At 39.8% G+C, this 14463-nt stretch overlaps 1 protein-coding gene across 1 annotated transcript; it reads left to right on the top strand.

Annotated features, from left to right (window-relative positions):
- Positions 1 to 272: 272 nt before the first annotated feature.
- Positions 273 to 8034, top strand: cacng8b (calcium channel, voltage-dependent, gamma subunit 8b). Its single transcript, XM_028581261.1, has 5 exons — positions 273 to 342; positions 1114 to 1338; positions 5223 to 5306; positions 6381 to 6521; positions 6834 to 8034. The coding sequence occupies exons 2-5, from the start codon at positions 1116 to 1118 to the stop codon at positions 7628 to 7630; spliced, it is 1245 nt and encodes a 414-aa protein (XP_028437062.1). The 5' UTR covers positions 273 to 342; positions 1114 to 1115; the 3' UTR covers positions 7631 to 8034.
- The last annotated feature ends 6429 nt before the right edge of the window (positions 8035 to 14463 follow it).

Here is a 14463-nt window from a genome sequence, read left to right as displayed (position 1 = left end):
TACTACAAAAACTAATAAAATCCCCCTGTCTTTTGCCTTATTTTCTGTGCAGCAGCAGAGCAGTGACCATGGTGCAAGTTTTCTGCTAACAGAGGACGGACAGCGGAGAGCGGGACAACTGTCCAAGCCACAACCTCCAACAACAACATCTTTGAGAAAGAAAGAAAGAGAGAGAGAGCAAGTGAAAGAGGGCAAAAGAGAGAGAACGAGTGCACGAAGGAGAGAGGGAGCGGGTGAAAACAGTCGATGGATGCTGTCCGGATTGAGGGGACAGCACGTTCTTCACTGACGAGGAAAAGAAAGATTTCAAAATTGAGTCGAAGGATAGAAACTCGCCGTCAGGTAAATCTTCTTGACTGGTTGAGACTTTACTTTAGTCTTTTATAATGTCTGTCAGAATCTGCATTATCAGGGTGAAATGGAAACGTTTTATTTAATTATAGGCTACTGAGGCAACTTTATTGCATCTCACACATGCAGGTGTGCATCTGATGAGCTGTATGATGCTATTTGTGTGAGAGCATACATGCATGTGTTTATGTAAAGGGTGCACCCACATTCCCTTCTTCCCTTCCTAATAATGACTGTAACAGGTACAAGGTGATCTCATGTTAGATCTGCTGTGTGTGTGTGTGTGTGTGTGTGTGTGTGTGTGTGTGTGTGTGTGTGCGTGTGTGTGTGTGTGTGTGTTTGTGTAGTCATCTCCAGTCCTGCTGATTCTGAGGGGGGAAATGGTGTCAGGGTCATGAATATGGAGCACATTGAGATTGGGAGGGTGTGATCTGTTGTGTTTCACATCAATTCTGTCTTGTTAAGCGGAGTCAGCCGAGTCATCCAACTCTCCTCCAAGGACACATCATACAGCCACTTATGCACCTCCCACATCCGCCTCCTCCTCGCTCTTGCCTTTTCTTATCACCTCCCTCTCTGCCTCCCACCAGTGCCCCTCTTGACCATCATCATCTCACCTGAACCGTCTTTCTCAATAAACTGCACTTTGTGTATGATTGTAAACACACGTCTGCTTAGTTATTCCATTCTTTCTTGTTCTCTAACTTATCCGTCCCTTTCCTCTTCTCCCTCCCTTCCTCCTCCTATACTTTCTCTCTGAAGGCATGGTGTGTGAGAAGGGGATCCAGATCCTTCTCACCACCGTGGGGGCATTCGCTGCCTTCGGCCTGATGACGGTGGCAATAGGGACGGACTACTGGCTGTACTCCCGTGCCCTCATCTGCAACAGCACAGCCAACGTTACCCAGGATGACCCCCATAACAAGGACAAGAAGGATCCAGGGGCGCTCACCCACTCTGGACTGTGGAGGATATGCTGCCTGGAAGGTAAAGAAGAAGTTATGGGAGACATTTTGGGTCATGGGGTGGGATTTGGACTAAAGGGGATGTGTGTTGGAACAAAGTTGTTTGGGTTGAGGCTGTTGATTTCAGTGAATAAGGTGCAGAGAAAGATGATGGAAGCGCAGCACTGGTTACTTTCTAGCCATTTAGCATTTAACATAGATCCAAATGAAGTCTAGACCTTCTAGCTTCCAGGATTTGTAGGGACCTGAGGGTGAGTAGGGATAATAAAGTAGAGTCAACTGAAGATTGAGAAATGCGCTTATTTGCTTCCCTTACTGACAGTTAGATGAGAAGATTGATATCATAAATATGAAGCTAAAGCCAGCAGCCAGTTAGCATAGCTTAGCATAAATATTTGAAACAGGAGAAAACAGCTATCTTGGCTCTGTCTAAAGGTAACAAAATCCACCTATCAGCACCACAAAGCTCACTAATCAACACGCTATATCTTGTTTGTTTAATTTGTACAAAAACTGAAGCTTAAAAATGATAATTCGTAACATCCCAAATTGTCAGAGATGTGTTTCCAGTTTTGGTGCTGAGCTAAGCTAACTGCCTGCTAGATATAGCTTCATATTTACACTACAGATACATTTGGTATAGAGTTTTATCAATTTTCTCTTCTAACTCTCTGTAAGAAAGTGAAAGTGTATTTCCCAAAATGTTGAACTATTCCTTTAAATGTTCTTTCTACTCTTTATTTCCCTAAATCAAGTAAGAGGGGATGGGTGACTACCCATTTTTCCTCCAGAATAATTCAGATTGCACACACATTATTTTCTGTATATAGACTTTGTTGTAATTACAAACTCTTGTCTTTCTGCCTCCGCTGTGTTTTGACTATTAAAATCAAAATCGAGTGGGTGCCACTGGACACTGGAGGTAGTGATGAATCCAACTGAACTGAACTCATTACATTGGAATGAAAATGTCTGGGCTTTGTCAAAGCTTTTAAGTGGAAACATGTTTTCACTCACCATGTGTTGCAAAGCGGGATCAGTTTGTTTAGCAGTGTCCGCCTTTCACTTGACCTTTGGACACTCTGTTAAGGAAGCTGCAGCATTGCTGTAATATCAGTAATCATTATTAGCATCAACATATACACATTCTACTCATACTTTTTAGACCATACCTAGTCACAAGAAGACACATTTGCATAATTGCAGTATAATTACATGATACTGAAGCACAACCCTCACTCTAAATAATCCATAAATCTTGTGTTTAAATCAGGCTGCAGTAATTTAATTCAAGTGCTAAAACAAAAGGCCCAAGTGGCAGAAGCTACAGAAACTGGCAGTAGCCATCTCTCAATCTTCAGCTTGTCACTGCAACACAAGCTGCTAATTTATTATACATTACACTGCCTGGCTGACACTCAACAGTAATGGCTGGGATGGAGTTAACAGTGAAGCAGCTACAACCAACGGGGTAGTGGGAGTTAGCAATCTGTGCCTTTGCTACAGACTTCTGTCTTCAGGAAAACCTCTTGGCTCTCCCAATAAAGCATCCTCGGCCCATCCTGGGCTTGGTCATTGTACAAAGCTAATTTGTCCTCATCTCTAAGCTTCCTGATAGCAAAGCAGCCAATTAGAGATAAGCTCTAGCCCTTGCAGCACTGCTGCAGTGCACCCCCTCCCACTCCCTCCTTTGCCTCACTCTTTCAGTTTCTCCACTTGCTATCCCTCTGTCTTACTCCCCCAAACATTACATTTAATCTTTCACTGGTTACCCCTACTTGTAGTTTCTTCTCTTTCAGTCTTGTCTCTCACATTGTGCTGCAAAAAAGCTGATAGTGTCTTGGCATGGCTTAGAGGTCAAGTATCCTTGATGTCTGTGAGTATTCAGCCAAGATAGATGCTCAGTAGTCGTGCAGTGATGCAGTGAGGTGTAGCTGGAGTGGAAATGCCGGACATGCTAGCTCTTAAAGATTTATGCCTGTGGGTGGGTGGAACATTATGCTGTGGAAAGAGATGTGTCCTGTCTTCTCCAACTTTTTTGCAAGTTTACTGAAGGTGGGGTTGGACTGAATTACCTTTAAATCATTATTTTATTTTATTTGTAGGATTATTTTTTTTCATTTAGCACACATATAACTTGAACTCAGGTACCCCTTCAGGTTATAAATGTGTTCATTGAATTGATTATTAACTGGATGTTATTTAATACAAATCAATATATAACAGCGGATATTGTTATAATTAATTTTTTATATAACTGAACTCTTAATGTTGAGCTCAGTTTGGTTAAGTTCAAAATCAATTTTAACAGTGTATCAAATTAGTTTTAGCTTTCTATTCAACTATTTATCTATTTTTATTCTATCCAACTATTTTAATTGCTCAAGCATTTTCCCATTACAACATTCCCGGTATTACATTGTAGCTGACAGTTTTTACTTTTCTGCTCACATGCTAACTTTTCACACAGTCTGTTCATGTTTTAAAACTGGCTCAATATGTAATTTTTTTTCTCTTGTTTTGTTTCTTTTTATTAAGTCTTAATTTAGTTTTTGTTTTCAAATTAGTTGAGCCACTCAAAAACTACCCCCTGGTAATGGTAAAAGTACCCTTTGGGGCACAGGTGCCCCTTAACTGATATAGCACATAAAGATAAGATAAGATAAGATAAGATGGAGCTTAATTTATCACAAGGGAAATTGTTGTGCAGCAGTTGCAGTACTAAGTAGGAAAGAGTGCAAGTATATTGAGTGCAAATATTAAATATCAATAAGGTACAAATTCCAAATATACTAAAATATACCAAAAAACAATAAAACAAAAAACAAAACAATATGCCAAAAATATAAACAGGTTAACAGAAGGGTCATATATAAGAAGTGGCATATGTATGTATGTATGTACAATATTAAATCTGAAGTACAGGTAGTGTATATGGCTATACGGTTTGTCCACAGTTGTGTGTGCAGCACTGGAACCAGTATGAAATGTTATTGTCAGAAGCGGGATTCAAACCCATGAATCCAGGGGAGCTTGCGACCTGAACGCAGCAACTTCTCTCAGCCATCCTGATTTATAGAGAAGTGAGGATAACACAGAACAAGCCAGCTAATACAGCCACTCAGTAAAATGTTATGTCATAAAATCAGGAGCTTGTAGAGATGCAACGTTTAGTTGCAGTAAGTCATTCAGAGAATCAGTGATCAGTCCACCAGCAAACATGTGCTTCAAGGAGCTGAATGAAATCTGCCAAAAATGCCAACTAATGTCTAAAAAAAATGAATGTATGACCACCACCTGAAACAGTCTGTTGAGCCTGTGTCTGAGAATGATTCACCGGCCCTGTGTGGCTCAACTGATGTACCTCCTCCGTTTCTTTACAGACCAACCTGTGGAAATATAAGAGCTGTGAGAAAGACCAGCTCACCCCACATGTGTCCGTCTCTCCCTACGTCTGTGTCTCTTCATTCCATCACTCCCATCCATCTTTCTCACAATCCATCCATCAGCAACAGTGGTGTGCTGTCATCATCGTGCGTGCATCCAAAAATTCGTCTGTCTGTCTACATGCAAGACCCCGGCGGGTAGTTATCTGTCTGCCTATGTGTGTCTACATACTTGTATTTGCGTGTGTGTGTGTATGTGTGTGTACTGTATATGTATGTGATGTTACTAACTTGCATTCAGAAGAACCTTTGGGATGGTCTCATCAGTATGTTGACGTTTATCACCCAGTGCATATGCTTGGATTCAAACAAGATTTTCCAACAAAGATATGACTATGTTCAGGTGTCACTCAGTTTGTCCCTCAGGAGGGTATTTGCTGTTCTCTTTTTTAAGATTACAATTGTGAGTTCCTGTCTTTTGTTATGTCTGGTCACCCCTGTTTCTTCTCTCATATCTCAGGAGTAAAGAGAGGATCGTGTTCTCAGATTAACCACTTCCCAGAAGATGCAGACTTTGACCATGATGGGGCAGAGTATGTCCTACGTAAGTCAATACCAGCATTACTAGGCATGTATGATGAATGAATGAGAGAGAAGAGAGAGAAGGAAAATAAAGTGTAAAATTACCTTACATTACTTTTTTTACTTGGTGTTTTTATTGCGCATTCCTCAGAAGATTATCTCTGCAAGAAATAAACATGTGTCATTGTGTACAGAAAGTCAGGGGAGATGGGTTGCCCTAGTTTGTCCTCAGTGCCCTGCAGTGATGTCTCTCTGCTCCATGATATGCTACATGTGTGCCTGTGCATACAGAAAGAAAAGCTTGTGTTCTGTTTACAATGTTGCAGAGGCATTTTGCTGGCATTTATGTGGCATTTTCTCTCCTGTGGCCTAGTTTTCCTAGATGAGAGAAGAGTGCTAATGTGTGTGTGTGTGTGTGTGTGTGTGTGTGTGTGTGTGTGTGTGTGTGTGTGTTCCGACATTGCCAGACCTAATCGCAAATGCGAGTTAGTCTGGAACCTCCAATTTCCAAGAGGCGTTATCAACGGCCTTAGCCCAAAATACCTCTGGATGCAATTGGATGGACTAACAACCAAAAAAAAGCACCGAAACATGCGTTGAGCACTGAGCGACGAACAAATGTAAACATACTACAGCGTGCAGAGATGAGCTGTGATGGTGTAGCATCAATGTCTGTAAATGAGTGTTGCTGTTTTTGTCATCAGAATGTATCCCTGGCACGAGGGTGCGCTAGCCAAAAATTACCTCATCACATATTTGCATAAAGCGCGAAGGCCCTGCAAGTTGTCAGTCATTGTCTGAAACCCACCCTTTATGAGATAAATGGTTGTGATTGGCCTAGCCCGACGCAGGAGTGTTTTACCAATTTAATCTTTTTAATGTGAACTAATATCTGTAGGACATTTTTGGTTTTGTAACATACATAACGCAACTCTTTTATGTTGAATCAAGCGTGGGTTTGATGTCATAAAATATATTATTATAACTGTAAGACAATTCACATATTGTTACAGAATTCCCATGTCATTCCACACATATTTGCATTCCATCTTAATTCTAGTTTTTGCTGTTCACCAGTATTCTCTCCTCTTTTTAGGGGTAGTCAGGGCTTCCAACATCTTCCCAATCCTAAGTGCCATCCTGCTTCTGATGGGAGGGGTTTGCATCGCTGCCAGTCGTTTCTATAAGAGCAAAAGGAACATCATCCTGGGGGCGGGAATTCTCTTTGTGGCTGCAGGTAACTTACATAAGAATACTGTATGTGTAGATATATGCGCTTATATGTGTGTGACTGCTTGTGTGAGTGGTGGTCCGGAGAATATTACTTGCCCGAACAGTTTCAATGCTTGGTCTGGAAGTGTCTAGTTGTGTTTAGATTATTCTGTCAGTTTAATAGAGCGTTTTACATTCAACTTTCATCTTGCCAGTTGTCTTTATTGAGAATGTCACAAATCATTATGTCAAACAAATGTGTTTATTAGTACAATAAGTTAGTCTGTCTGAGTTTATTTAGCTCTTTTGTAAATGCTGTATTTCTGTTCTCCCTTAGGTCTGAGTAACATAATTGGTGTGATTGTGTACATCTCGGCCGCACTGGGGGACATCTCTCCTAAGAAGGACGAGGATAAGAAGTGGCAGTACTCCTACGGTTGGTCCTTTTACTTCGGAGGTCTGTCCTTCATCATGGCCGAGATGGTGGGGGTGCTGGCTGTCAACATCTACATTGAGAAGAACAAGGAGCTGCGCTGCCGCTCGCGCACCGACATTTTCAAGAGCACCACGCACGCCATGCTCCGCCTGCCCAGCTACCGCTTCCGCCGCCGCTCCCGCTCTTCGTCCCGATCCACTGACCCCTCCCGCTCCCGAGACCCCTCACCTGTAGGGGGGGGTGGGGGCAAAAACTTTGGCCTGCCCCCCTCTGCACTGCTTTCCCAGGGTCCCATCTCAGTATCCACTTTACCAAACCCCCACTCTCGCTCCCACACGACCCTGGCTGGAGGCGACATCTCTCTCTACACGTTGTCCCGTGACCCCAAACTGGGGGGTTTGCCGCCCATGTATGGAACGGTGGACAGGGCCACGCTCTACCAGCTCCACAACTGCTTCCCAAAGGATGGAGGGGGAGGGGGGGTGATGATGAGTGGTACACTTCCCTCGCTTAAGTCCCACAACCCTTCCAATTCTTCCAACTCCAACGCACCAATGCCCAACTCGGTGGGCTCCGGCCCTCCACCCTTCAACTCGTCCACAGTAGACAGGGAGCGAGGGATGGGGACTCTGGACAGGCTGAAGGGAGACAGGGAGAGCAACTCCAACACCCTCAATAGGAAGACAACGCCTGTGTAGAGAGAAAGGGATGTGAGAGGGGGAAGCGAGAAGGAAGGGAGAGAAGGAAGATGGGTAGTAATGAAAGAGGGAAGATAGAGAGAAGCACTGTGTTTGTGTGGCTCAACAGGAAATAGATAGCAAGACAGGGGCAATGCTAAAGCTCTCCCTCCATGTTCACTGTTATTTAGTCTGCTCAATCTCACTGAGAACAAAAAGAAGATTAGTAATAACAGAGAGATAATAACAACAACAATAAACTTTCACAATAAAACTATTTTGATATTTTAACGTGCTAGAAATGATTTATTTTGTTAATGATCAAACGCAATTAACCTTGGGCTATTATAAAAAGGTTTCACATATTTTTTGTGCAATATTACAGCTAATTAATCAGATCATCATTAATGTAAAATTGTTGTTGTGATTATTCTTAGTGTTATTACAGGCTAGCCAGATTTGCAAACACTATATAGTTTGGAATGAAAATTTCAATTTCCATGTTACTTTCACTCTAATTTTGGATCTCAACGACTTTTACTGTGAATTTCTTCCATGCAGAGCCACTGGGACTGTCAGTGATCTGTGTGTAACTGTGTCAAAGTGTCAAGCATGAGTGTGCACAATATGTGGGAGAATGAGGGCCTGTATTTTTTTAACCCCCATATTATATAAATTTCATTTATAACATGAAGTCAGATTTGAATACTGTAAATTGTCTTCCAATATTGATACTGAAATGCAACAATAATGTGAGTGATTGAGACAACTGACCAACTTCGTTGTTATTATAAGTCTGAGTTTTCTATGGGCCTCTGTTAGTCTTATTTCCATTCTAATCAGTGTTAACAGTAGTACTTGTAGCTATAGTCGTGTTGAAGATGTTTGTTCTTGGGCATTAACAGAAACCTCTGACTGGAGGAAGCAGAAAATAGAGATATAGAATAATACATTTGTACAGATTCAGGTAAAGTTTACTGCCTGAGCAGAAAAACAAAAAACCTAATAATTTTTTTCTATGAAGAGTCCCAAAGTAAGACATGCAACTCATACTTTTCAGTGGCAAAAAAAAAAGACAATATGTATATGTGGGTTGAGAGGGTTTAAAAAACACTATAGAGAAAACTTTTGAAAAGATACATGTACATTGTAATTTACTCATACATATATTTGTAAAGTCTATAGATTCGTTTTTCGGGACCACTGTTCAAACTGGGTATGCATTTTGGGCTGTTTTGTTCCCTCCGGTGCCCTCCCTGGACTCTTGTTGGGTGGTTTCATCCGCCAACCCTGCGCCGCCATACCTGCTCCCCCTGCCAGATTTACCACAGAGACGATCCCTAACCTCCCCAAAGATTCTTTTCACTGTGCTTCCCTCATGACCGCTGACTCCTGAGTCTGAACTCTGACCTGATCTGTTTATGTTGATGAGAATGTAAACACATGTAAACAACCCCCACCCCACCTCTCTCTTCTGAACTGTCCTGAGTGACTGCAGATCCGGGTTGAAACCATGGACACACCGCTACATGATATAATGAAGAAGTAAAACAAAACAACCAGACGCTTCCAGATTCTATGCGTTTTCATTTTTTTGATTTAATTTCAGAAAAAGAATAATGTGATAAAAACTGCACACAGATAGCATTTATGTGGGCAATATGAATAGTATGTAGTTGAGAATAGATATATTTAGACAAATGATTATGGTTTATCTAAATGTGTGATAAACTTAAACACTGTATTGCACGAAGTTTATAAAAAAAACAATAACAGACATATTCACAGACTACTGTCTTTTGTTTCTTTTTTGCTAAGAAAGCAGAGTGGGGTCTCTTCTGAAGTAGTGAGCATATACCTGTGTTTTCCCTCAAGAGCATCTGTAGACAGTCTATAAGTATTCAGATCCTTTAGCCTACTTAAAGTGGCTAAAATCAATATATTTTTTTTTAATAACAATGTATCTAATGAAAATGTGAAAGGAGTCGCTCGTAGTGAAGAAGCTCCAGAGATTCCCGGAATCTGCAGCTCTGCTCGGATTTACGAAGCTTTACAGCGAGTTTAAGCTCATTGTTATTGTTTAGCTATCCGGTTCACTAAATTACTGTTCTGGTTCACTCTCACCGTTCTCATGGCGTTGTTTCCATCCGTAGCAGGAAGCTGTTTTCAGCAAAAAAAAACTCTAATAATCTACTGTACAATTAGCTGCCCAGCACCAAACAGCAGACAGACACAGTTAGCAGCTAGCTGGTGAACATAGTGGAGCATTTAGAAACTAAAGAGCCAGCTATTTCAGAAGTTGGTAGAGACCAAAAGCAGAGCTAAAAGAAGAGTGAATCTTGGACCTGAGGTTGTCAGAAATACAACTCCAAATAAATGATAATTTTGCTTCATAACAGCATAACTAACTCTTTTGCTAACAAGTTTGCCATATCAAGTGGCCAACAAACCTCTTATTGCAGTTTCAAGTAAAAGTAACAATATCACACTTCAAAAATACTCCATTATTAGTGAAAGTCCTGCAATAAAAATGCAACCTAAAGTCCCTTTCCACTCAAAAAAATGGTTTTATTCATTGTTACTTCACTTGAATGGTTGATCTTCACTGTAGAGAATGATGTATGTGCAGAGTTTGATACTAGAAGTCTGTTTTTACATCTGCTGAAAGTTTCTCTGTTTACTCTATAAAAATGCATCATATGTTATAAACTGATCATTTGTTTTGTATATAAAATCTTCAACTGAAAAGTACTTTGTTTACTTTCCATTACTGGGCTATAACACTGTTCTCCGTTAGGAAGCAAACACAGCTCTTATTAGTTACTCAAGCTCAAGGTCTCTCCACTAATCTTTGGTGTGCTGTGATCCTAAAAAGACTTCAACCTTCACTGTCAGACCTGAGGCTCATAATATTTGCAAATATATGGGTAGTGCCAGATGGGTGGTATTTGTCAAACAGAATAATGAGGAAAGCAACCAATAGTTAATTCAGTGTACTTTTCTATGACCACCCTACTTGAGCACATCATTTTTGTTCTGATGGACCCATCTGGTATCTTATGCATGTTTTCGAATAAACAATTATAAAGTACTGTGAAGGTCTGCTTTGACCCCTTCAGGCCCACTGGGCAGGTTTTGCTTAAACTCAGAGGGTTGATCAGTGGTAGGGAGGAAAGTGGGAATACTTGCAGTGAGGATCAAGCTGTCCCTTCAGAGACAAGAGATGATACTTCAGATGCATTAGGGCAGAGGGAAGCAGTCTCACTTCCTTGACAAGGGGCCTGAGGTTCCCAGCTGTGCTCCTGGACCCTGAGGATTAGTTATCTGGAGTGTCTCCCCCTGCCATTATCATACCCACAGTGTAGTTTTATATTCTATATGATAATAGCTAGATTCAAAGAGGCAGGATATTTAAAAAGGGAGGATGAGAGGCTGCCAAAGCAAACTCATGTCATCTACTACACAGGCACCATTCCTTATCAGATACAGTTAAAGATGTATGGACATTCATATTTTGGCAATATATAAGTTAAAGTTTTTTCCTTCTCAATCAAGAAGTCCAGGAAGCCCATTTACATTTACAAAAATGGAGCTAGTGGTTGTGCACCACTTGTCACACTCAGTAGAACTATTAGAGTAGTATACCGTTTTTTACAATCACTTTGCTACTAATTTCAGAACCTTGATGTCATTTTTCAAAACTCTAGACACAAAACTCAAAACAGTTATCACTTGCAGGCTGTCCAATGTTCAAAACATTGCATTGGGCATTCATATCTTTAAATAAATCTTGCACTTGCACAATCACTGGTTCAAAAAACAAACATATTGTGAAATACCATTGATACGTTACTTTAGATCACCCACACATAAGCTACCCATAGTTTCACTGGGTCATCGTTCGTACAATCATTACAGTTTTTTACAATCACTTTGCTACTAATTTCATAACCTTGATGTGATTTTTCAAAACTCTAGACACAAAACTCCCAACAGTCATCACTTGTAACACAGGCTATCCAATGTTCAAAACATTGGATTGTGCATTCATATCTCTAAAGAAGTCTTGCACTTGCACAATCACTGGTTCAAAAAACAAATATATTGTGAAATACCATTGAAACATTACTTTAGATCACCCACATACAAGCTACCCATAATTTCACTGGGTCATCGTTCGTACAATCATTAAATATTGTAGTACAAAATAGGTGATACATGTTTCATTATGGTACTACAAGTAAATACATCCCTGTTAAAGTACTGCAGTAGTAGAGCGAATACTGCATACCAATGTGGTAGAAGTATATATATATATATATATATATATATATATATATATATATATATATATATATATATATATATTAACCTTTATTTATCCCGGTAAGTCGATTGAGAACAAATTCTCATTTGCAACGACAACAGTCATACAGTACTCTGAGACTAGAAAAAATTAGGACACCCATGCTAAAGTTGACTAAAAAAAAGAAAAAAAAAAAATCATCTTTGGAATTGATCTTAATGCCTTAATTAAAAAAATTAGGAAAAATCCAACCTTTATGGACACCAATTTTGTTTGTGTTCCCTTGGCCTTTGGAATTAAAATAGCCCAACATCATCACATACCCTTCACCATACCTAGAGATTGGCATGGTTTTATTTCAGTTAATTTGAGTTGATAGCTGGTTTGATTTGCATTGAGAGATGATTTTATGGAAACTACCCCATGCCAATCTGTAGGTATGGTGAAGGGTATGTGATGATGGGGGGGCTATTTTAATTCCAAACGCCAAGGGAACTTTATCAGGATGCATATTATCCTGATCCATGAAATAACTGGCCTTTACAGTAAAAATAAAAATCTGCCTGCCTCTATGGGAATTTAACATAGGGGTGTACTTACTTATGCTCCCTGTATTTTAAGGAAGAACATTTAGTTATTTACGATACATTATTCATTCACAAAGAAAATTGGTGTCCTTAAAGATTGGATTTTCCCTCATTTGTTTAATTAAGGCTTTAAGATCAATTTGCAATTGATGTTTTTTTTATTCCTTTTTCAGTCAACTTTAGCATGGGTGTCCTAATTTTTTCACATGACTGTAAATTATATATCTCAATCATCAGTAACAAGTTGGCAGAATTGGACAAGCAATTCCAAGGGCCTGAATCCATACAGTGCAGTACTGTAAATACTGTAAAGAGTCTGAAAAGTTGGTACATGGTACTATAGAAACAGTGTCTGATAAACAGTAGTACATTACAGTAAAGAATGATGATGAAATATTACATCCATAGATGATGTAGTCTAATTGGTTCATGATCCACGCTAATTGGTGACATGTGAATCTCGTTATCTTGAAACTTTCATGATCTAAACATGGAATATTTTTTGTCTGTTTCCATACAATTATGCATTAAGAGTAATGCTACAGTTACTTATCATTTTGAGTAGTTTGATTGTAATGGAATGAATCTAAAATGTAATGTGTGAATTGCTTTTTGAAATAGTAGTACTTTGATGTTAAGTTGTGTCATATTGAACAGGTGATCTTTGTTAAATGAACAAATGATATTTGGTTTATGTGCATTGTATCCAAGCAATTGAAAGAGTTAGAGTTTTGAAAAATGTGCATTTTGATCATTGGTTGTGAGTTTTGTGTCTGGAGTTTTGAAAAATGACATCAAGGTTCTGAAATTAGTAGCAAAGTGATTGTAAAAAACTGTAACTAACAGCTATATATACAACCAGGCTAGTGTGTCATGTGCATCAGTTTCTGCCCACTGATAGTTAAAAGCATATGTGAGTGTGTGTGCAGGTGTTTGAATGCCACTCAGTCCCCAGCATTTCAGTTGTTAGAATAGTTATTGGGACATCTGATCAGCCCATTGTCTGTGTGTGTGTGTGTGTGTGTGTGTGTGTGTGTGTGTGTGTGTGTGTGTGTGTGTGTGTGTGTGTGTGTGTGTGTGTGTGTGTGTGTGTGTGTGTGTGTGTGTGTGTGTGTGTGTGTGTGTGTGTGTGTGTGTGTGTGGCAGAGGGGTTTGTGGAGGTAACTGGCAGGCTCGCCTGGAGACAGCAGGGAAAGTGACGCACTGAGTTCAGGGGTGGGGAAGGAGAGGAGAGGGCAAAGGGGTGTGAGGATAGGCTGGTGGGTGACATAGTTTAAATTCATGGATAAGGTTTCCCAACCTCTGCAGTGATATGCATTGCGATGAGCTCTGGCCTAATTATAGAGGAGAAGATTTGGGGGAGGTGGATGTTGGCAGAGAGGTTAGGAGTCACATTGTGAAGGGCTGAAAATGAGTGAATGTCAAATTTGAAAGCAGACAGGGTGTCATGTCAGCAAATGAAACGGAGGCAATTATTTTATGTCAAATACCTTTAATAATAAGCAAAACTGGCGCCACATACTGTACATATATATGTGTACAAATTACCATGTATTTTGTAAAATATCCTTTTCTGGTAGAGAGACAAGGTGAGCATCCTATGACAGAAATAAAGCGTATTTACTGCATACATGTTGCAAATACAGTGACTAGAGACAACACTATAAACCATTCATACAATATAAACCCATTCATTCAGTTTATGTGCAAAGTTGAGCTTATGAAGTGAGTCCATATAATTCTCCGATATACAAAATAGTATTTTAATCACTTCTACAGTTGATTTCATTCAACATACACTCATAGTGAAGCAGCAATCATCCAATAGTTGTAAAACACACATAAATAATAATAAATAATGACATGAAGCCTTTCGTTAATCAAGTATTAAGTGTTAAAAAGCTTCATAGGACTTATTACTAGAAAATTAAGGATACTCATTGACTGTTCATAAATCAACA

Source organism: Perca flavescens, chromosome 6, assembly GCF_004354835.1.
Source record: "Perca flavescens isolate YP-PL-M2 chromosome 6, PFLA_1.0, whole genome shotgun sequence".
NCBI classification, from domain to species: Eukaryota; Metazoa; Chordata; class Actinopteri; order Perciformes; family Percidae; genus Perca; species Perca flavescens.
This window is presented reverse-complemented; position numbering and strand designations above follow the sequence as displayed.